This window comes from Mastigoproctus giganteus, chromosome 4 (assembly GCF_048544385.1).
Source record: "Mastigoproctus giganteus isolate SK-2022 chromosome 4, ASM4854438v1, whole genome shotgun sequence".
Lineage (NCBI taxonomy): Eukaryota > Metazoa > Arthropoda > Arachnida > Uropygi > Thelyphonidae > Mastigoproctus > Mastigoproctus giganteus.
Window position 1 is genome coordinate 68,404,367 of NC_143578.1, and position 22,702 is coordinate 68,427,068.

The window sequence follows — 22,702 nt, forward strand, 5'->3', positions numbered from 1 at the left end:
CATATACTCCCTCCTATCGTGTCTGGGCAGAATTGCAGACACTTTCAAATTCAACCCTAATTCACGGCTTTTTTTCATCAGTGACCTGTACTTGTTAAGTAATTCCGCCGGTCTCCTACTCTTAATATTATTATCAACGTTTACAACTATATCACTTTTTGTGCCCTTAAAAGATGATATCCGCTCTACAACGTCATCAACCTTTACCCCTGGCAGACATACCCTGGTCCTGTTCCACCTATCCTTTTTACAAAGCATGTTTCCTGTTTCCCTGACAATAGAGTCACCAACAACTACTAGTTCCTTTGGGACCAGCGAATTCTGGTCCTTGGGGGTTGCCGCTGTGTTGTGCGATGACCAAGTGCAAGCTCTGGCATTTGTGTGGGCAGCTGAGAGCTTGATGGGCCCCTCACTTGTAATCCTTCGAGGGCATCCACTCTGTCCTTCAAGCTCTCATATAGGCCCATAACAACGCTGAGTTGTCGCCTGATTTCCTTACACTCCTTGCATTGCGCACATACAAAGACATCCCCCATGGCAGTATCGTGTCCCATACCTGACTGCTCCACAAACATCAAGCAAATAGTGCATCTTAAAAGGCTGTGATTCAGAGGGCAACTGCCCCCCCCCCTCAGTTCTCTCCTGAGCCACAGCATTCCCATTAGCTTGAGCCTTTTGCTTTGCTGCTCTGGTTTGAGTCATGATTTCGATTTACTTTCAATAAAATTTCAATTTCAGTATAAAATTAAATCCTAAACTTGTATCTCAACACAGTTATAACGCTATATTTATGTTTCAGTAACAAGTGTTATCTATGAAATCTACGAGTGTTATCTACGAAATATTTATGTTTCAGTAACGAGTGTTATCTACGAAATATTTATGTTTCAGTAACGAGTGTTATCTACTAAATATTTATGCTTCAGTAACGAGTGTTATCTATGAAATCCCTTTATATAACTTCCGTATCAAGTTATGTATTAATTATTTATTTTTACTAATTATTTATGTTACGTAACCTAAGTGGTTATATGTATAGTTAAAAGTACAATTTAATTGCCAATGAAGTTCGACAAGATTAACAGATTTTACTGATTAATTTTCCCGTAACAATGGCGGCTATTTACGAACAGTAAACACGTGGATTTGATACCCTTTCCGATACTAATACCTACAAAATCTCTATCTAAGTTACTTTAAACTTAAGTACCGTAAATAGGAATATAAAGCTACTCTAGAAAATAAGTTAATATGTCAATTTAAACTAATAAAGCAGAAAATAAATCAGAAAAAACTTCTCTGTTCCAAGAGCGGCAGAAAGGCACGTTCGCACCGGCAACCCTCGTCCTCAAACCAGGTAGACTGTTAATAAAGTACAGCTTCTGCTCTTCCTCTTCCAGAATATACCATATTTCGTATGGTAGTGGTGGCTAATGAAATAGTGCCTCTAGTCATCAATAAGCTAATTACCCAAGTTTCTTGGCAGAACCACAGCCACCTGTTGGCATACTAGTGCTCCAGTTACAACAACAACAACAACAACAACAACAACAACAAAAAAAAAAGACCAGATCCAACTACGTACATCATCCCAATTTTCAAAATCTATGAACAAATCTAACTCAATTTGGCAGGAATTTGATTTTATTGTGGTGCATCTTATGCCAGAGTAATCTGAGAATCCATCATTGTTGAAACATAGCTATATTTAAATAAACCTTTTGTTTAAACACAAAAATTGACTAAACTGGAAAGAAAATATAATCCACTAAAAGATTTACTAAGATGCAAAGAAAACAAAATAATTTATCCCAAGCTTTTGCAATTAATCTGCATCTGATTTGGCACACTTGCAACTTTGAAAGTGAGACAATTTTTTTCAAAAGAGGTACACATGATCACTGAGAAGTGTTGCATGTTGAAAAGTGACAATACATCTAAAATTATGTTTCTAAATTCAAATCTAAAATAAAATGGCTAAACTGTTTTTTAAATTTTTTATTGTATTTTTATTGTTTGTGTTCTTTAGTCTCTCACTGAACTGTATTTACATCTATACATTGTATCGTTATGATATCTTGGTAATTTAATGTGTAATTTTATTACTATATTTTGTTCTTCATTTTTTCATGCATTAATTACAATGCACAAAGTAACAAACAAAACATATGTACAAGTTAGTGCAAATGCATCATATTAGTACACAGCCAATTCTAGATTAGCAAATTATTTGCAAAAGCGGCATCGTTTAAGTCATATCTCATATTGTGAATACCTTCACGACGAGTTGCCATGACATTGCACTACTTCGAATAAGTAATGCTTCACCTAAAGGAGAAGACTATTGTTACTTATTCTCAGTGGATACCATCACCCAGATGGCACTGTTTCAGGGCTATTTTGTATATGTGTGGTATAATAACTCTACTATTCATTGTCCCTATTAGACTAAGAAAAGCAAAAAAGTACAGGGAAAGTAAGAGTGGAAGAGGAAAAGAAATGGTGTAGAAGAATGAAAGGGACAGTAACTCCTTCAGCTCACACCACTCAAAAACTCATTGAACTCCTCAAATAGGCAATGTTTCCCCAGTGGAGAAGGCTGTTGTTACCTATTCTTGGAAACTCCGGACATCATCAGGCTCCCCCTGGTGCCGTTTCAGGGCTATTTGGCCCTTCTTCGGTGGGTAGGTAGGTACCCGAGTGATGTAATGATGGCAAAACAGTTATGAAGTATAACTCCACAATATGAGAGTTGCCTGATGGTGTATAACACATAAAACATATTAAATTATATATATTAAAAATTATATTCAATATAATAAAATATTGTGATATATTTGCTATGTATGATACTGTAACTACATAAGTGTCACATATCAAAAACTTGGAATAATTGCACATTTAACAAGAAACCTTGAAAACTGACATTAACAAATGTAGGTGCAATGTTTGCTGCCAACAATTATTTGATGGCATTGTATCTCTGCATAAATAGAAACCCATATGTCTTTGCATATATGTCACTGAGAAAGTTTTAGAAAATTTGAGGAAAGTGTTGGAAATAATCTAAGAGTCATGTAAAAGCAAGTCACATAAAATTGAACTTCTGTACCTTTATCTTACACATATTAGGTTTACCACATACGCATGTTATAAATTAATTAATCACCTTTTAATGATTGGCACAATGCAACCATATATATATATCATATATTATACTAATATATCATAAATAATACATACTAAATGTACTGATCTTTATTCAAGAAAATAAAATAAAACCAACCTTGAAATGAATCATAAATCCTTCTCCAATGATGAGTTCTCGAGTAGTAATACTACGCTCATTTATATCTGGATCCTTTAACCAGACAAGTGAACTTCCTTTGGATTGATAACAGTATCCATCCCGAATCTAAATAAAGGACAAATCACAAATTTTCTCTTTTTTCAGATAAGAAACAAACTGAAAAATTATTTTTATATTCAGCAACTGAAAAGGTTTTTAATTAAAGAACTGCTAAAAACTATCAACAGCATTATAATTCAAAATTATTTATTTAAAAATTATTCTTATTTTTAAATCATTATCATCTCATGAAGATCAAATGAATTTGATATTACAGTATGCTATTTTTAAATTTAAGTTACTATACACACTGCATATACAGGTAATGGACAAAAAAATGAAAACACCAAAGTTTGTGGAAAGTGTTAGGTTTATGCTAAATAGCAGCATCTACATGCCACTTGATTTGGTTTGATTTGGATTTTATTGGCGCATTAGCAACTAGGGCTATAATGCACCAAGACCAGGTAATATATAAAAATTTAACATCTCAGTGACCTAATTAATTAGGCCACCATGTCCAGATCTAATAACAAATATATAAAAAAGATAAATCAATAAAAGAAATAACAATAACATATAAATTTTAAATACGATTAAAAACCTTTATTGCTTTCAAAAAGCTAAAAATCGCAGACACATTGTCATTGTCAGATAAAATCTGACTGAGTGTATACGGCTCAGTCAGATGGTTAAAAGCGGTAAAATGGATATTGCTAAAATCTGGACAGTCAACTAAAATGTGTCTAATAGATAAAATTGTGCCACAGGACTCACACACAGGAGGGTCATCAGCCCTCAGCAAAAAAGAATGAGTCAAATGACTATGTCCTATGCGGGTCCGGGCAAGAACAACTTCCTCCTTACGATTCCTGCGCAGACTAGACTGCCACGGTTCAATTACAGGCTTTATAAGATATAAGATTTATTCGCAGTCTGTCTATTCCACAAATCCTGCCATTGGGAGTGGATCTTTTCATGTATTATTTGCCTGTAGTCTGTATAGGGGACTGACAGGCAGCGATTATTATTGGGAATTGCTGATTTGGCTGCGGTGTCAGCCAAATCATTTCCCCTAATCCCAATGTGGCTAGGAATCCAGCAGAAACGGATATCATATTCACATTCAGGGAGGAAGTGAATCTTCTGCTGAATACTAGACAGAACTGGGTGAGGATTATATCTCACAGATATTAAAGCCTGTAAAACGCTGAGAGAGTCAGAATATAAAATGAACCGTTGGTATTGGCATTTACTAATGTGATCCAAGGCTAACTCTATAGCGTGCAGCTCTGCAATAAATATGCTGCATTCAGAGGGAATCTTCTCCGATGCAGTGCTGTCTGTAAAGACAGCAGCAGATCCCACATATGATTCCGACTTCGAACCGTCTGTGTAAACTGGCGCGAAGTCAGAATGTTCAGCTCGGTGTGCTGAATAAAGCTGCAGGTAGACAGATGATGGAGTGTCCGACTTTCCCCAATTTCTAAGGGACAAGTCACATGCCGGGACATGAGCAAGCTAGGGTGGAAGGGGTTGCTTTGGTGTTTGGGCAACCTTGTCTACCTTGATATTAAATTCTTTGAGTAGCTCTTGGAGACGAATACCAAAAGGACGACTGGCAGTCTTAGGGGTGTTGTACAAATTTTCCCATCGTGACTCAAAAAAAAATGGCCACGTAGGATGGTCTGGCAGGGATTTCAGTTTTAAAGCATACTTCAGAGACAACTGCTTACGTCGAAGCGATAATGGTGGTTCGTTTGCTTCGACGTATAAGCTCTGGACAGGAGATGTTTGATATGCTCCAATAGTGGTACGGAGAGCCAGATGATGGACAGGATCCAGCCAACGAAGTACACTGTCTCTGGCCGAATTGTATACCAGAGACAGTGTACTTCGTTGGATCGTACAAGTGCATGGTAGATGCATAGTAGGGTGCATCGATCCGCACCCCAAGATATAGAGGAAAGAGAGCGCAGAATATTCAGCCCTCTTGTGCACTTTGTGCAAAGTTGACGGATGTGATCCAGAAAGGTCAGCTTTTTATCAAATATGAGTCCCAAGAATTTTGTGTCCGCCACTACTGGAATAGCATTTTGTCTGAGCCTTAATTCAGGTTCAGGATGAAGATTACACTTACGACAAAAATGTACGCAAACGGTCTTCTCCGGCAAGAACCTGAAGCCATTAGCAAGTGCCCAGGAGTTAAGGCGATCAATGGCTTTTTGCAGTTGTCTTTCAATAACCCTCATGTTGCACGACTGACAAAATATGCTAAAGTCATCAACATAGAGGGCACTGTTTACAGTTGGAGGAAGTTGTTCTGTGATGGAATTTACTTTGATGGCGAAAAGCGTGACACTTAAAACTGATCCTTGTGGTACTCCCTCCTCTTGGCTAAAGGAACGAGAGAGAGAGGTTCCCACACGAACTTGGAAAGATCGATTGGCTAGAAAGTTTTTAATAAAAATGGGGAGTTGCCCTCTAAGACCAAGGCTATGCAGATCTTTTAAGATGCCAAATCTCCAAGTTGTGTCATACGCTTTCTCCATGTCAAAGAACACTGACACCAAGTGTTCGCATTTTAGGAAAGCATCCCGGATGGATGTTTCCAGTCTAATAAGATGGTCCAAAGTGGACCGATTCCTTCGGAAGCCGCACTGGATGTTGGAGAGAAGGTCATTTGATTCTAAATACCAGATTAAACGAAAATTAACCATTCTCTCCAGGATTTTGCACAGACAGCTAGTCAGAGCAATAGGACGATAATTAGTAGTGACTTTTGGATCATTTCCTGGCTTAGCAAAGGCAAGAACGATTGCCTTGCGCCAGGAATCCGGAAACTGCCCTTCAATAAAGATTCCATTATACAGAATGAGCAGATAATCCATAGATTTTGGTGAAAGGTGCTTAATCATTTCATAATGGATGCCATCTGGTCCAACAGCACTTGCTTTGGAAAGAATAAGAGCTCTTTTCAGTTCCTGTGTAGTGAATGGACTGTTGTACGGATAGACGCTCTTAGACTTAAAACTAAGTGCCTGTTTCTCGAGTTTATGTTTCAGAACCAGAAACTCTGGGGAATACGATAATGTTGCAGAGATGTTAGAGAATGTTTCCCCAAGAGAATTGGCTATTGCAGTTGGATCTGCAATAGTGCATCCATTATAATCTAGGACTGAAGAAGGGTGGGATGTATATTTTCCCTTCATTTTCCGGATTTTATCCAGACTACCTTAGAGTTGGTAGACTGGTTAATGGATGATGTAAAACGGATCCACGATTCCTTTTGACTCTGACGATGGATGTAGCGTGCTTTGGCTCGTGCATGTTTGAAGGCTATAAGGTTGTTCGTGGTAGGATATCGGAGAAATATCCACCACGCTTTGTTTTGAGCCTTTTTTGTTGCTGTGCATTGTGAATTCCACCAAGGTTTGGGAAATGGTGGAAACCGGGCAGATGTTTTTAGAACAGCATTCGCAGCTGCTTGGACGATAATTTCTGTGATGTATGTTACTGCATCATTGATCGCCTCCTGACTGATGGTGCTGAGATCAAAATTTTCCTGATGTTGGAAGGCAGACCAGTCAGCCTGATCAATCTTCCACCATGGTAATCTGAAGGGAAGACATGGTCTCCCACTGTGTAACGAGGTTATCACAGGAAAGTGATCACTTCCGTATGGATTCTCCTCCACTTCCCAAGTGAACGAAGGGAGTAGAGAAGGGAACAGATAGAGAGATCAATGGCAGAAAAAGTACGGGTAGGCATGTGGAAGAAGGTGTTTGTTCCAATATTTAGAAGGGAAAGATCATTGTCATTTAGCATACGCTCTATGACTCGTCCCCTTCCATTGATGTTAGCACTACCCCACAGGGTGTTATGTCCATTGAAATCCCCGAGAAGTAAGAAAGGGGGAAGCAACTGCTTTACAAGATCATCAAGGTCTTCCTGGGAGATGTCAGTCCCAGGTGGCAAATAAATAGAGCACACAGTTAATAAAAATCCCACTGAAAGGCGAATTGCAACAGCCTCTATGCTGGTTGTAACTAGCAAAGGCTGAACTGGGGTCTGGTTGCCCACAAGGATAGCCACTCCTCCATGAGCAGGACCATCCGCAATTCTATCCTTACGAAACATTGTGATGTTATGCAAGGTGGGATCATCATTTGCCTTTAGATAAGTCTCCTGCAAGCAAAAGCAAACTGGATTGTGCTTTTGCAGGAGGGCCTCGATGTCATAAGTATTTCGCCGGAATCCACGACAATTCCATTGTAGGAATTTAGCCATTATTTTGGCTTGGTGGGTCCATCAGGCGGCTTCCGAGGTGCTGAGGGCTTACTTTTTTTCAGTCTTGGATTTATCTTTTTTGGGGAAGAATGGACGCTGTCCCATGTCCATTTCTTCCTCCACAAAGAGTTCCAAGACTGATTCATCCTGTACCTCCTTATTCTCTACATCCATTGTTTCTGGTGTTACGGGTGATTCTTCTGAACTTGTTGGCTTTTCTTTACCACTTGGTTTTGGTAGTGGTGGAGCACTAGGAGGTACGGATATATGAGTGGCAACTGATTGTGTTTTTTTGGTGGGCTTTTGTGAACTCAATAAATAGCGTGCAATCGGGTTGAATGACTCTCTTGGTGGTATAGTCATCTCAGTTTGTGTTCCGATAGTGCACTTAGCAGAAACCTTCTGGGCATATGAAAGTTTCCCGCTATTTATTGGTTCGATACGTTTTCTGGCCTCTGGGTAGGAGATATTCAGCTCTGTTTTCAGTTTTTGGATTTCTTTTTCATCCTTCCAGAGCTGGCATGCTCTAGAGTAGGCGGGGTGATCGCCTTGGCAGTTCACACAGATCGGTTTTGGAGCTGAACATTCCTTGCTCTCGTGGTCTTTAACACCAACATCGAGCACAGGTAGGGTTACCCCGACAAGATGTTTGTTATTGGCCGTATTTTTAGCATCTAAAACACCGCCACTGCAGTGGGTTTGGGATATAAATCCTCACTGGGCAGTTTAGATAGCCTGCCTTGATGGAACTTGGAGGCCGTGGGGTGTTAAACGTGACGATAGGAACTCGGGTAGGGACGAGATTCCCATCTTTCCGTATCGATATTCTCTTAACAGCTGTCACTCCTTGGTCTTTTAATTCAGAGCAGATCTCCTCTTCAGAAACATGAAGAAAGTCCCACTCTGATATAACACCTCGTGAAGAATTCAGAGTTCTGTGAGGGGTTACGGTGATAGGTATTCCCCCTATGGATGTAGAGTTCAAAAATTTTTCAGCTTGTTTTGTGCTGGATGCTTCAACCAAAAGGTCACCAGAACGCAGTCGTTTAACAGATTTTGGTGAACCTGCCAACCCTTCTAATCCTTTCTAGATAAAGAAGGGTGACATCTTTCTAATTGACTGCTCTCCGGTGGAATGGAGAATGAGGAAAAGCAGTGTCACTGATGGTGGTGGTGTATCCTCAGTCCTGGCTCTTTTTGCAGAGGTGGTTTCTGCGTCATCATTTCGATTAGGTAGGGGCCTTGTTGGGGCCCCAGAAGAAATAGGTTTTAAATTACTCATGAGAGTAAAGAAAAAGTGTCTGATGTCTAAGTACGTGATGTCTAGTCACCCACCACGGAGCCCTACGAGGGGACACCCAATTGTGAACTAGCAGGTACTGCGTACACGAATGGGATGCCAAGTTCGCTTAGAAGCACCATACCTACATTACCAATAAGTCTTTATCCTGTCCCAGGACCATAGGGAGGGAGACTTATTGGAACGCAGTTGACCCTAGCAGTAAGAACCACCTGCCGATTGATCCCAGTCGGGCCGGTCCGGGACCACCCGTCTTGTTGAAGCAGGGGCCAAAGTGGTGTATTAAGGCTGGACCCCTCAACCACCAGGATCCCCCTTTCCGAAATCCACGGGTCGCGGTGCACGGCTGAACATGCCGGATTCCACAGATGTAACCCTGGAACCAAGGTATGGGCGTTAGATCCCAGTGATGCTAGTCTGAAAGTCCAGCAGCATCACTGGGAGGTCCCCTCACCACATACAGGTGCCCACGTCGAGGGGCTACATGCCACTGATGAAGGCATGAAACATATGCAAATGACATCCCATCATGATTAGTATCATATCAGTAAAGGAAAACCAAGCCTAAATCCATGAAATTATTGGTTGACAATAAATAACCTTAGTAATTTCAAAAGGACATTATTGTTGGAGCACGTTTGGCAGGAGCTTCTGTCATGAAGAAAGCTAAACTTGCTAATGTTTCATGAAGAACAGTATCCAAGGTCATATCTGCATGGGAATCTAAAGGGAACACATCATTTGCAAAAGGCAACAGTGGGAGAAACAGCTGATCAGCTGTACATAGACTTCAACACAGGATATGAGAAACATGTTTATCAAAAACATTATGTTGAGAACTCCACAGAGCTGGATATCACAATCAAGTTTCACCTAACAAACAGCTCATCACACCTGACAACACATATTATTGTGTCTAGCGATGCAAACAGCACAAGCAGTTAACTTTTGAGCAGTGGAGGAATGTTATATGGTCTGACAAATCTTCCAGATACTTTGCTTGCAGCAAATGGACAAGTGCACGTGTGGCACCAACCGAAAGAAGCTTACAACTCTGACTGCTTGTTTCCTACTGTTAAGGGTTCTGGCAATTCTGTAATGGTGTGCTGTGATTACTCCTGGCATGGTTTGGATATACTCATTCTGTGAGAAAGCAAGGTTGATGATGTCAATTGCTATTTAACAGTCCTAAGTGATCATCTACAGGGATGGGATACACTTAAATAGAAAGGGTGCAAGAATGTTTGCTGATGCTATCGAGGCAGTGTTAGGTGGTTTGGAAAACTGCTAGATAGGGGGGAATACAAGGACTAATAGATTAACAGTAGCCACTGGCAGAGGTGAAAGTGATTCTTGCACTGCTTCTATTGGAATGAGCAGCAGCCTGGAAAATACGATGCAGGATATTTCAGAGACTACGGGGAGTCATTGGGGTACAAGTAAACACATGGGTTGTGTTAGGGTAGCTAAGAAAAAGAACAGGTGCATGTATACTTGCGTGTACACCAATGCTAGGAGTTTGGTAAATAAATTTGATGAATTTGAGGTATTGCTCAAAGCATCAAAGGCGGATATTGTTGGGATATCAGAGACGTGGTGCACAGATATAAGTAATGCAGAACTGAAATTTGGGGAGTACAACGTCTACAGAAAGGATAGACAGGATAGAAAGGGAGGAGGGGTTATGCTATTAGTTAAGAAACACACAAAATCCAAGGAATTGAAGCCAGTCGACATTGATGGACAGGGCAGTGTCGAGTCAGTTTGGTGTGACATAAACATTGGGAGATCAAAATTGAGAGTAGGAGTGTGCTATAGGCCTAATGACTCTGATTAGTATAATAAGAAATTGTACAGGGAAATAGAGTGGGCCAGTAAATCAGAGAGTCTTATAATGGGGGATTTTAATTTTCCAGATATTGACTGGAATTTGTGGGTTGGTCACTCACACACTAACAAGGCTTTTGTGGATTTATTGGATGATTGTTTTCTAAATCAGCATGTTCGGGAGGCAACTAGAGGGAGCAATACTCTTGATTTGATTATCAGTAGTGATTCTTCATGCATTAAGAATCTGCAGATACAGGAACCACTAGGTGGCAGTGATCACAGTGTGCTGAAGTGGGATTTACTCAAGGAGATAACTACCATCGGGGGTAAAGGGAAGGGTTACTGCTTTCGTAAAGGCGACTACGATGGTCTGAGACAGTATTTAAATTCTATACAGTGGGACCAACTGATGATGTTACCAACAGCAAATTCAAAATGGGAAGCATTCAAAGAACATATCTTGGAAGGTACTAGGCTTTACATACCAACTAAGAAATATTGTTCAAGGTTCAGGCCTAAATGGATGTCAGATAAACTAATGAGACAATATGGCAGAGAAGAAAAATGCATGGGATACATATAAATTAACATGTGACACAGAAGCCTATGATAGATATAAGTTGATCTGTAACCAAGTTACAAAGGAGGTTAGGCAGGCGAAGGCAGATTACGAGAAATCTTTGGCAAGGGATGCAAAAAAAAACAGCAAGGAGTTCTTTACTTATGTAAACTCTAGAAGGAAGGGGATGAATCAGATTGGTGAACTTGATATCGATGGTTCAACTGTTCATGATCCTGCTCAGGCAGCTAACAAACTAAATCAATATTTTGCATCCACATTCACACATGAGGAGTTATTCAGGAAGGGGAATGCCATAGATGAAGTAAACACTGGCAGTGAGCTAGATGATCTTGTAATAATTGAGAGTAAAGTGGAGGAGAAATTGTTGAAGATAAATACAAGAAAGGCACCTGGGGTGGATGGGATCTATCAAGTTATATTAAAGGAGGCAGCAAAGGAAGTAAGCAATCCGTTAGCCATAATTATGAGAGCTTCCTTGGACTTAGGGGAGGTACCCACAGACTGGAGATGTGCAAATGTAACCCCAATTCACAAAGGAGGATCAAAGGCTGACACAAGTAATTATAGACCTGTGAGTTTAACTTCTGTTCCAGGAAAATTAATGGAAGCACTGGTTAAAGAAGCACTGCAGGATCATATTGACAAGAATTCAGTTATAGTTCAGACACAGCATGGTTTTGTTAAGGGAAGGTCTTGCCTGACCAATTTGATTGGATACTATGATGTAGTCACAAAAGAATTGGATGCTGGGAATAACTTTGATATTATATATTTGAATCTTAGAAAGGCTTTTGATACTGTTGCACATGGAAGACTGCTGCACAAATTGGAGCAGTGTGGCATTGGTGGCAAATTGTTGCTATGGATAAAGGGATGGTTGAGTGGCAGAAGACAGAGAGTGGTAATTAATGGACACTGCTCATCGTGGACTAATGTTATTAGTGGAGTCCTTCGGGGTTCAGTGTTGGGCCCATTGTTGTTTTCTGTATTTATAAATAATATTGATGATGGTATATCAAGCTTAATGTCCAAGTTTGCAGATGATACAAAGTTTGGCAGGGTTGTTAAGGATGCTACTGATGCTATGCTGCAGAAACAGGATCTGGAAAGGTTGAGCAGATGGGCTGAGAGGTGGCAAATGAAGTTTAACATTGACAAATGTAAAGTACTACATATGGGAAACAGCAACCCCAGAGCAACGTATCAACTCTGTAGTACTACACTGACAATGGTAGAGAACGAAAAGGACCTGGGGCTAATTGTGCAGGCAGATATGAAGTTCTCTGAGCAGTGCAGACGGGTGCAAGAGTAGCTCATGGTGTCTTATCAATGATGTACAGGAATTTTTCTAGCAGGGATAGGGAGGTGATTATTCCCTTGTATAAGGCAATGGTCAGGCCACACCTTGAGTACTGTATACAGGTCTGGAGGCCTCATTTCAAGAAGGATGTAGAGCTGCTGAATGAGTACAGAGAAGGGCAACAAGGTTAGTGAATGGAACGAAGGGTTGCTCTTACGAAGAAAGGCTTAAGTTTTGCAAATTACAGTGTCTGGAGACTAGGCACCGGCGAGGTGATCTGATAGAGGTGTATAAAGCCTTGAATGGTTTGAGCATGCTCAATGCTGATGGGATACTGCCTCTTGCTCAGAATAATCACCTGAGAGGGCATAAATTCAAATTGAGGAAAGACAGATGTAGGATAGATGTGTGGAAATTTGTCTTTAGCCAGCGGGTAGTTGGTTGGTGGAACAGACTTCCATGCCTTGTTGTGGAAGTTGATAGGCGAAATAAATTTAAGCCTTAGCTGGACAGGTATTTAGAACAAACGGAGGGGTGAAGTGGAAGGGTTTTTTTTTTTTTTTTTTTTTTGGCTGATGCTGCATAAGTTTGCTTTCTTGCATCATATGTCTCTGCTAATGATAATTTGAATTTATGCCCTCTCGGGCAATTGATCCATGGGATACTCAATAGTTGTGTAATTTATATCTAGCAGGTCAATAAGGTTTATTCCTTTCTAGTGTTAACATAAGCAAAGAATCGCCTTAGTGCAACTTGACTGCATGCTACTTACTGTAGGTTTATGTGTCCCCTGTAGTTTAAAATCATTCCATGCATTATTATTCTTTTCTGCCATTAATCTCATCAGTTCATCTGACATCCATTTAGGTCTGAACTCTGAACAATAACTCTTAGTTGGTATAAAAAGCTTAACTTCTATGATAACTTCCCCAAATGCTTCCCATTTAGAATTTTCAGTTGGTAACATCATCAGTTGGTCCTACTGAAGGGAATTTAAATACTGTTCTAAGATCTGTATAGTGTAGTCACTTTTACAAAAAATAGGAGATGTTTTTCATCTCCTATTCTTTGTAAGTGTTCATCCTTGTTTGATATCTAAGCCTCTGCTGTAGTTGTTTCTGTCTTGTGGAATGAAAAACTATTCTTTAAATTGTCTCCATTTTGTGTTCTGAAGTTAATGAGATAGCCAGTGTTTTGGCAATTTTTACTGGCAAAGTCACATAGGCAGATTTACTAATATGTGCAGGAAAAGGCATGCACCAAGGGCTTGGGACCTGAATGAGAAGAAGGGTGCTAAACAAAATACATTAATTTACACACACACAATATATATGAACATTTTTATGAGCAAATAAGTTAATGTTAAAACATTGGCTAAACTAGAAGTTATATATCCACTACAAAATTCTGCATTTTAACTTTTATCACAAAAATAGGAATGATCAGATCATTCATTTTAGTGCTCTTCACAACATCTTCAAGTAAAATTCCAAAATATAGTGATTTACTATTAAACAAATAAATATATGCAGTGCAACTACCAAATCAGGTAACTCATTGGGCCAGGCTACTGCAGCTGGATTTTGGAATGAAAGCTTATCAAGAGTTGTATTACCTTTTATATTGTGATATAATATAACATAACATAACATAATATTGAACTTTCTTCGTTTTACTATGATATACATAATGTACAGTATGTATAAAATAAAGCTTTACTTAATATGCATTAAGTAAAGAATGCATACATGACCCTGTAAAGAAAGATGCAAAAAACGTTTCGCCATGCATCCACCCATTGTATGTAAACATCCTTTTTAATTTATCATCTTTGATTAATAAACTACTTCTGAGGAACACATAACATTTATAAATTGGAAGATCACTAGATACAGAATGATTTCTGCTGCAAATAGTGACATGTTATTACAAAAAACTGGGTAATGGAGACAAAAATATTAAAGTTGGCTGGTTTATTAAGTAGCAACCCACTTTACTGCTTTTGTTTTTAAAATATTTTCTATTTGATAGAAATGTATCATTTAAAATGATACATTTCTTGAAGGGAAAAAATAGTCACTTAAATATCATGATAAATCTGCTAAATAACAAAAGGGTGCAATAATAAATGCTACAGAATGAAAACAAGCACAAATTAGCTAAGCCAAAATATGCCATCCGCCAAACTTTATTACAAAAAATAATATTGTGTTAAATAACAAATTGCATTTAATATATAAAAAGGTATTATTGAAAAATGTACATTCTGAACTTTTCATGTAAAAATTTGCAAGCACAGTGTCTCTCTTTATATTTAACAGCAATTTGCTTTGCTCCCAGGTTGTCCCTCCCCCCATCTCCAGAGGGCCTTGCCCTGTAAGCTTGCTTGGACAAAAGACAGTTGGATAGGGTGCATATCTCTATATTCTCTGGTTATGGTCTCCCAGACTGGATCCCAGAGCTAAAATATTAAAACAATACAAAATTCCATAGAAATAATTGCATGCTAAAGAACTTGAGGTTATTTTGCTCACTTCTCAGTTAAATTTCTCACTTCAGAAATGTGTAGAAGTGGGGTGATCTAAAATTCAGTGTTCTGAATGTGATGAACACTACAAAGAGGTAAGTGACATCTCAAGGAGCAGTTAAGTGATTCATGTATGCAGCACATCAACATGCCATGAACAGAATTAGTTGGCATAGAGATAAAATTATAAAGATTATTTTTTTCATTGCTTTTTATTCTGAAGTAATGAAAGAACAGTATTTAAGTCAGAGTCTTATATAACATAGTATGTTAGCATTAGCATTAATAGAGGAATTTGATGCAAGAAAGCAAGCCTATGCAGCATCAGACAAAAAAAAAAAAAAGAAAAAAAGAAAACCACTTCCACTTCACCCCTCTGTTCTTTTGAAATACCTGTCCAGCTGAGCCTTAAACTTATTTAGACTATCAACTTCCACGACAAGGGATGGAAGTCTGTTCCACCAACCAACCACCTGCTGGCTAAAGGCAAATTTCTGCATGCCTATCCTACATCTGTCTTTCCTCAATTTGAATTTATGCCCTCTCAGGTGATTATTCTGAGCAAGAGGAAGAATCCCATCAGCATTGAGCATGCTCAAACCATTCAAGGCTTTATACACCTCAATCAGATCACCTCGCTGGTGCGTAGTCTCCAGACACTGTAATTTGCAAAACTTAAGCCGTTCTTCGTAAGAGCACCGATTTGTTCCATTCACTAATCTTGTTGCCCTTCTCTGTACTCGTTCCAGCATCTCTACATCCTTCTTGAAATGAGGTCTCCAGACCTGTATACAGTACTCTAGGTGTGGCCTGACCATTGCCTTATACAAGGGAATAATCACCTCCTTATCCCTGCTAGAAAAATTCCTATATATCATTGACAATACACCATGAGCTACTCTTGCAGCCCATCTGAGGAGTTATTCAGCGAGGGCATTCCCCTCGCTGAATAACTCCTCATGTGTGAATGTCGATGCAAAATATTCATTTAGTTTGTTAGCTACCTGAGCAGAATCATCAACAGTTGACCCATCGATATCAAGTGGACCAATCTGATTCATCCCCTTCCTTCTAGAGTATGCTTAAGTAAAAAACTCTTTGCTGTTTTTCTTTGCATCCCTTGCCAAAGATTTCTCGTAATCTGCCTTCGCCTGCCTAACCTCCTTTGTAACTTGGTTACAGATCAACTTGTATCTATCATAGGCTTCCGTGTCACATGTTAATTTGTATGTATCCCATGCATTTTTCTTCTCTGCCATATGTCTCATTAGTTCATCTGCCATCCATTTAGGCCTAAACCTTGAACAATATTTCTTAGTTGGTATGTAAAGCCTAGTAGCTTCCAAGAGAGGTTCTTTAAATGCTTTCCATTTTGAATTTGCTGTTGGTAACATCATCAGTTGGTCCCACTGTATAGAATTTAAATACTGTCTCAGTCCATCGTAGTCGCCTTTACGAAAGCAGTAACCCTTCCCTTTACCCCTAATGGTAGTTACCTCTTTGAGTAAATCCCACTTCAGCACACTGTGATCACTGCCACCTAGTGGTTCATTTATCTGCAGATTGTTAATGCATGAAGAATCACTACTGATAATCAAATCAAGAGTATTACTCCCTCTAGTTGCCTCCCGAACATGCTGATGTAGAAAACAATCATCCAATAAATCCACAAAAGCCTTGCTAGTGTGTGAGTGACCAGCCCCCAAATTCCAGTCAATATCTGGGAAATTAAAATCCCCCATTATAAGACTCTTTGATTTACTGGCCCACTCTATTTCCCTGTACAGTTTCTTATTATACTCATCAGAGACATTAGGCCTATAGCACACTCCTTCTCTCAATTTTGATCTCCCAATGCTTATGTCACACCAAACTGACTCAAAACTGCACTGTCGAGCGATGTCGACTTACTTCACTTATTTGGATTTTATGTGTTTCTTAACTAATAGCATAACCCCTCCTCCCTTCCTATCCTGTCTATTCTTTCTGTAGACGTTGTACTCCTCAAATTCCAGTTCTGCATTCCTTATATCTGTGTGACACCACGTCTCTGATATCCGAACAATATCTGTCTTTGGTGTTTTGAGCAATACTTCAAATTCATCAAATTTATTTACTAAACTCCTAACATTGGTGTACACGCAAGTATACATGCACCTGTTTCTATTCTTAGCTACCCTAACACAACCCATATGTTTACTTGTACCGCAATGACTCCCAGCAGTCTCTGAAATATCCTGCATCTTGTTTTTCAGGCTTCTGCTCATTCCAATAGAAGCAGTGCAAGAATCTCTTTCACCTCTGCCAGTGGCTACTGTTAATCTATTAGACTTTGTCTCCCACCAAGCTAGCAGTTTTCTGACCCACGTAACACTGCCTCGATAGCATCAGCAAATATTCTTGCACCCTTTCTATTTAAGTGTATCCCATTCCTGTAGAAGCAGTCTCTGCTGTTAGCAAGTACAGTCCAGGCTGAAAAAAATTCTACCCCTTGAGCCTTGCACAATCTTTCCAGGGCTGAATTGATCGATAAGGCTCTCATCACATACTCCCTCCTATCGTGTCTGGGCAGGATTGCAGACACTTTCAAATTCAACCCTAATTCACGGCTTTTTTTCAACAGTGACCTGTACTTGTTAAATAATTCTGCCGGTCTCCTACTCTTGATATCATTTGTTCCAACGTGTACAACTATATCACCTTTTGTGCCCTTAAAAGATGATATCCGCTCTACAACGTCATGAACATTTGCCCCTGGCAGACATACCCTGGTCCTGTTCCACCTATCCTTTTTACAAAGCATGTTCCCCGTTTCCCTGACAATTACATTTTTACTATACTTTTAGAGAAAAGGACTAAAAGGCATAATCCAATTAATTAAAAATATACATGCATATCATGAAAATTTAATGCAAAAAAATAAGAATAAAAGATTTACCTCACTGTAAGGATGAAACCACCAATTCTGTGGAGTTACTCCAAAAAGTGACTCAAAATCTTCAAATAGCTCATGGGAATTTATCTGTGAGCCACCAACATATACGTCATCAAGGGTCCAGGCAGGAACTAGAGACTGCTGAAAATCTGCTTTTGGTGTATTTTGAATTTCTGGAGCTTGCCACCAGCGTAAATTAGTACTAGATGTTCGAGCTGCACTGGGCAATAAAATATAATCTCTATGGGGTTGAGAATATAGGGAATGATCCAGCTCATGAAGTAAGTACCATGTAATTCCTGAAACATATGTGTGTGTGTGAATATATATATATATATATATATATATTCATCATCACAAACAAACAAACAACAATTTAACTTGAAAATTAAATTTCATGAACTGAAATTAAAAATAAAAAAATAAATAAAAATCCTCAAATTTAAAAAAAAAAAATTACACATTATGTCCCTGAAATGATTGTGTATGTATGTGCACATAATAATATATAATACTGGTGTAAATACACCACAGTTATGTGGATTATGTACATAATCCACACACATCATCCATTTTTGAATGGAGAATATTTTTGAATAGAGAATATTTCACGAGTATTTTTTGGATGGGTAGCTGGCCACTCCATTTAAAGAATATTCTCAATATTGGCCTTGGTTCTAGAAATTGTGTTGTCTGCACAAAGTCAAATAGGTTGTTCTGTGGGAAAGAAAGCACATACCACAGGAAGTATCACTCTCCTCCCTTTTCTGAAATCTTCTGTATATAGTCTACCAAGATATTATGATTTCAGTTGCTACTGAGTATTCAAGAAAGAGATTCTACCTGGCTGTCATCTCCTTTTGATGTTTCGCTGTGGGGCCAGGTAGCAGTCATCTGGCCCAACAGCAGGGAACATTGCAACTCGTTTGTTCAATCCCAAGTTGTCTTATTATTATTATTATTATTATTATTAATAGCCATATGGTGCAAGGAAGCCCGAGGCTTATGCTGCACCAGGAAAAAAGTCCCGAGTTACCCTGAGAGACAGAGAGTCAAAAGTAGAAGGGCATCACCAAGAAAGAGAAGAATGATGATATCCAGCTCAGGACCCTGGGTGTGCCAAGTCCATACTCACCAGATGTGAGCCCCCGGGGTTTATTCAAGGTGGATTCTCCCGATACTGTTGCCATAACTTTGAAATTAATGGGATGACTGATTTAAAGCTGAATTGCTGTCCTGTTGAATTCTATAGAAAGGAAACCACTCATTTACGAATGGTAATGTGCACTACACGTAACATTTTTATAGCTCCACCTGATTTGCATATTCTAGAGATAGAATATACTAACGATCATATTACAACATTATATTCAGATTTATCATCCTGCAATTAATTCTGACCTCCTGAAGTTCAGGAAATCAAATTTCGTTTAAAAATTTAATATATAAAAAATAAAATAGTTGCCACTTATCTTTTGAACACGTATGTATTAGTAATTGTTATCTTTATTAAGAAGCCATATTTAATGTAAGTGGATGATATATAATTCATGAATACGTGTGAATATACATGGCACCCCATACTGTAGTAATCTGCAAAATGCACTTGGAAAATATATTAATTTAAAAAATGAAATATTAGGTGTAATGAACAACTATTATATTTGTTGAAAGACTTCACATGGTCAAAACTTGCTTACAATCCAAACTTGCTCAGCCTTGTATTTATCATTATTTTTGTCTATACTGGGAGTGCTAATTAGCATTCAGGATTCAATCAACGCTTAGATTTCTTAGAGTTTTATTTGTTAAATACTACTTTATATATTGTATTTTTCATATTATAGCACCAAATATAACATCTCTATATAATACAGCACTATCTTAATAGTGACAGCCAAGGAAATTTTCCAATAGCATTTACAGCATTCATTTATCTATTGCAAAGTTGGGATTGTATTGCCATAGGTACCATTTTGCGACCTTGTTTAGTGCTATTTTTGCTTAATGCTCTATCCTCAGAAGCTAATTAAGAGCACAATGCAAGATGCCATTATATTTGCATATATGTGATGAATCAATATTTATCTAATTTATGTATAATTTGTATTTGTAGATTTTTTACATTTATCTATTTTTATATGTTGCAATTGAGTATTATTTAGACTTTTGTCAAAAAATCATGATGAATATATATTATGCCAATATAAAAAAATTGCTTTAATTGATAAAATATTATTTTAAAATATTGCTACTTTTGGTTTAATATTTTAAAATAATTTGGGAACATATCTACTAATTATTAATTTGAATTATTCATCATATTATTACATTTTATGCAATGGACAATATATTAATTGGACAAATAATGTGTATCCAAATAAACTTTGAATATTTTGTAAAAGTAAGATATATTGTTTCTCATATAACAGAGTTAATGAGGTGTGTCTGATAGCTGAAAAGGTAGTTTTTCCTAAACTGCATTCACTCTTAACAAATTCAATATGTCACGGCATCTTAAAAAGAAATGACAACATTCTGATGAACATTCAATACAGAAAAAAGACAAACAGTTACAACCAGGTCTGAAATACCAGTGAGAATGGAGGGTAAAATATGGAATAAATTAAATATATAAAAAGGTAATACCATATACACTGTCAAACCGTGAAACAGTTTTGTAGATACAGAAACATGAACAGGAACATAGATACAATGTTATTATTTTCATATATTTTCTGTTGATGTTTTCTATTATTTTTAGATTTTTCAACTATGAAATATTAAATTTTTGCACAGTTTGCTATTTCAGACGATATCTATCAAAATTACTTTATTTTGAAACTATATATATGAGTATGTTGTACCCGCCGTTCTCCTTAACCCAATAGCAAACATGCATATTATCCTCATACCTGTGAACATGGCATCCCTCAATTATTTATGAACTTTGTAAAATGCCCACATTTTTCTTATTAATTTACAGATATTTCCCATGCATTTCCCTTTTCCCCCTTTGCTGTGCCCCCTTTTACTAAAGAGTTGTTTTGGCTTTCAGCAGAAAATATGTATACCAATCTAACATGACTAACTGCTAACAGTTTCCTGACAAATATAGGATGGTTAAATTCGCTAGTGACGGTCTTATCCGACTTAGTTGCTTTCTCAGTTACAAATTCCCTTTGCCATTATTTTCTTAACTCAAGATAACGGTCGCTACGCAGAAATAAGTTCACAAGTCCATGAAAATACGAGCTCCGCTCTCTGGTAAATATTTTCAGTTTGTCTCATATGACAGCGTGAGTAGAGTGCCCCACCCTCGTCCAAGCTCAGGTTGAGGCGAAAGTTCATGCGATAAGGAGTATATACCCTGGTGGACGAGAGAGCGAGAGAGTTGGTTTTTGTGGTGGTTTTGGTAGGAGAAAGTCGGTTGTTAATCAGTATGAGAGAGAGTGAGAAAAATACAGTAAGTTTTGGGAACGGGAATAAAGCTACAGAATGACTGTACAGACGGAAGTTTGAAGGACAGCACCAGAAGATACAGAATGTGCGAGCGAAGATGGCAGAATCCGAAGGAAGACCGAGAAAACACGGAATCCCCTCGCCAAGTTCCGTTCCCCCCGTAGAATGAGTCGTCCTTATTTAGGTAAGTTATCCCTACAGCTATACATAAACCTTACTCCTCAGTAATATAATTAATTATGTTAGCATTGATTAAGTGTAGAATATTCTAAATAGCGCATCACTTAGATGGGCATCTATCACAATTAACGATAGATAAAACAGTGTACAATAAGTAAAACACAGCTTATGCGCGACAGTTTAGTATTGCCACCCATCATGTTTGTATAACTATTATGTCACATGCCAGTTCTTGCCTGAGATGTGTTATCCACACGAAGAACACCTATGTGAAGAGCCCATGAATTACCAAAATATCAATAATGCTAAGAACTCTTAAATACTTCTATAAAGTCAATTTATATTATTGTAACCAAATGATTTAGGATTTGCTTGTCACTGCCACTAGGGCAGTAGTTATTATATATGTACCATTTCTATAGTATATTGCATTAAACCATGTTTGTTTAAACATATGCCTCAGACCTATCCTCCATTCACACGAATAATTAAGTAGAGAATTAGAATAGAAGAACTTATATTGCGGTGCTCAACTCCTAACTATAACTGGAATGGTTTTGAGTATTAACACAGCGCCCTGGTCAAAAGCTGTGATTCCTATTCCCTTTCATCGGGTAGGCTTATTGAGGGCCAAGACCATTGTCCTAATATAAAAAACCACTAGACAGTCACATGAGTATACTGGGGTTACGCTCGGAAACAAAGTAACCAAGGAAGAAAACGCGTCCCGCAACACAGACGTGGCATCCAGAGAAACCCGAGAAATAAGAAGAAAAACTCCAGTATAACAACTTTAACTTCATCAACTTTAAAATCAGAAAGAAATAATTCAAAATGGTTTTTAATGTTATCCTACATTTTCAATATATTATGAGCACAACTGTAAACATTCCATTTTTTAATATTGAAACCATATATTTTTAAATATTTCTTTAAAATAAAACAC

At 38.1% G+C, this 22,702-nt stretch overlaps 1 protein-coding gene across 2 annotated transcripts in view; it reads right to left on the minus strand.

Annotated features, from left to right (window-relative positions):
• The window catches only part of LOC150086817 (reelin-like), a 1,004,591-nt gene that overhangs the window by 158,498 nt on the left and 823,391 nt on the right, over positions 1 to 22,702 (minus strand). For both annotated transcript variants that reach the window (XM_090372773.1, XM_090372772.1), the window contains 2 exons: positions 18,118 to 18,413; positions 3,287 to 3,415 (listed from right to left, as the gene is read on the minus strand). In XM_090372773.1, coding sequence (XP_090228899.1) covers positions 3,287 to 3,415; positions 18,118 to 18,413 — 425 coding nt within the window. The remainder of the gene's footprint in view (positions 1 to 3,286; positions 3,416 to 18,117; positions 18,414 to 22,702) is intronic.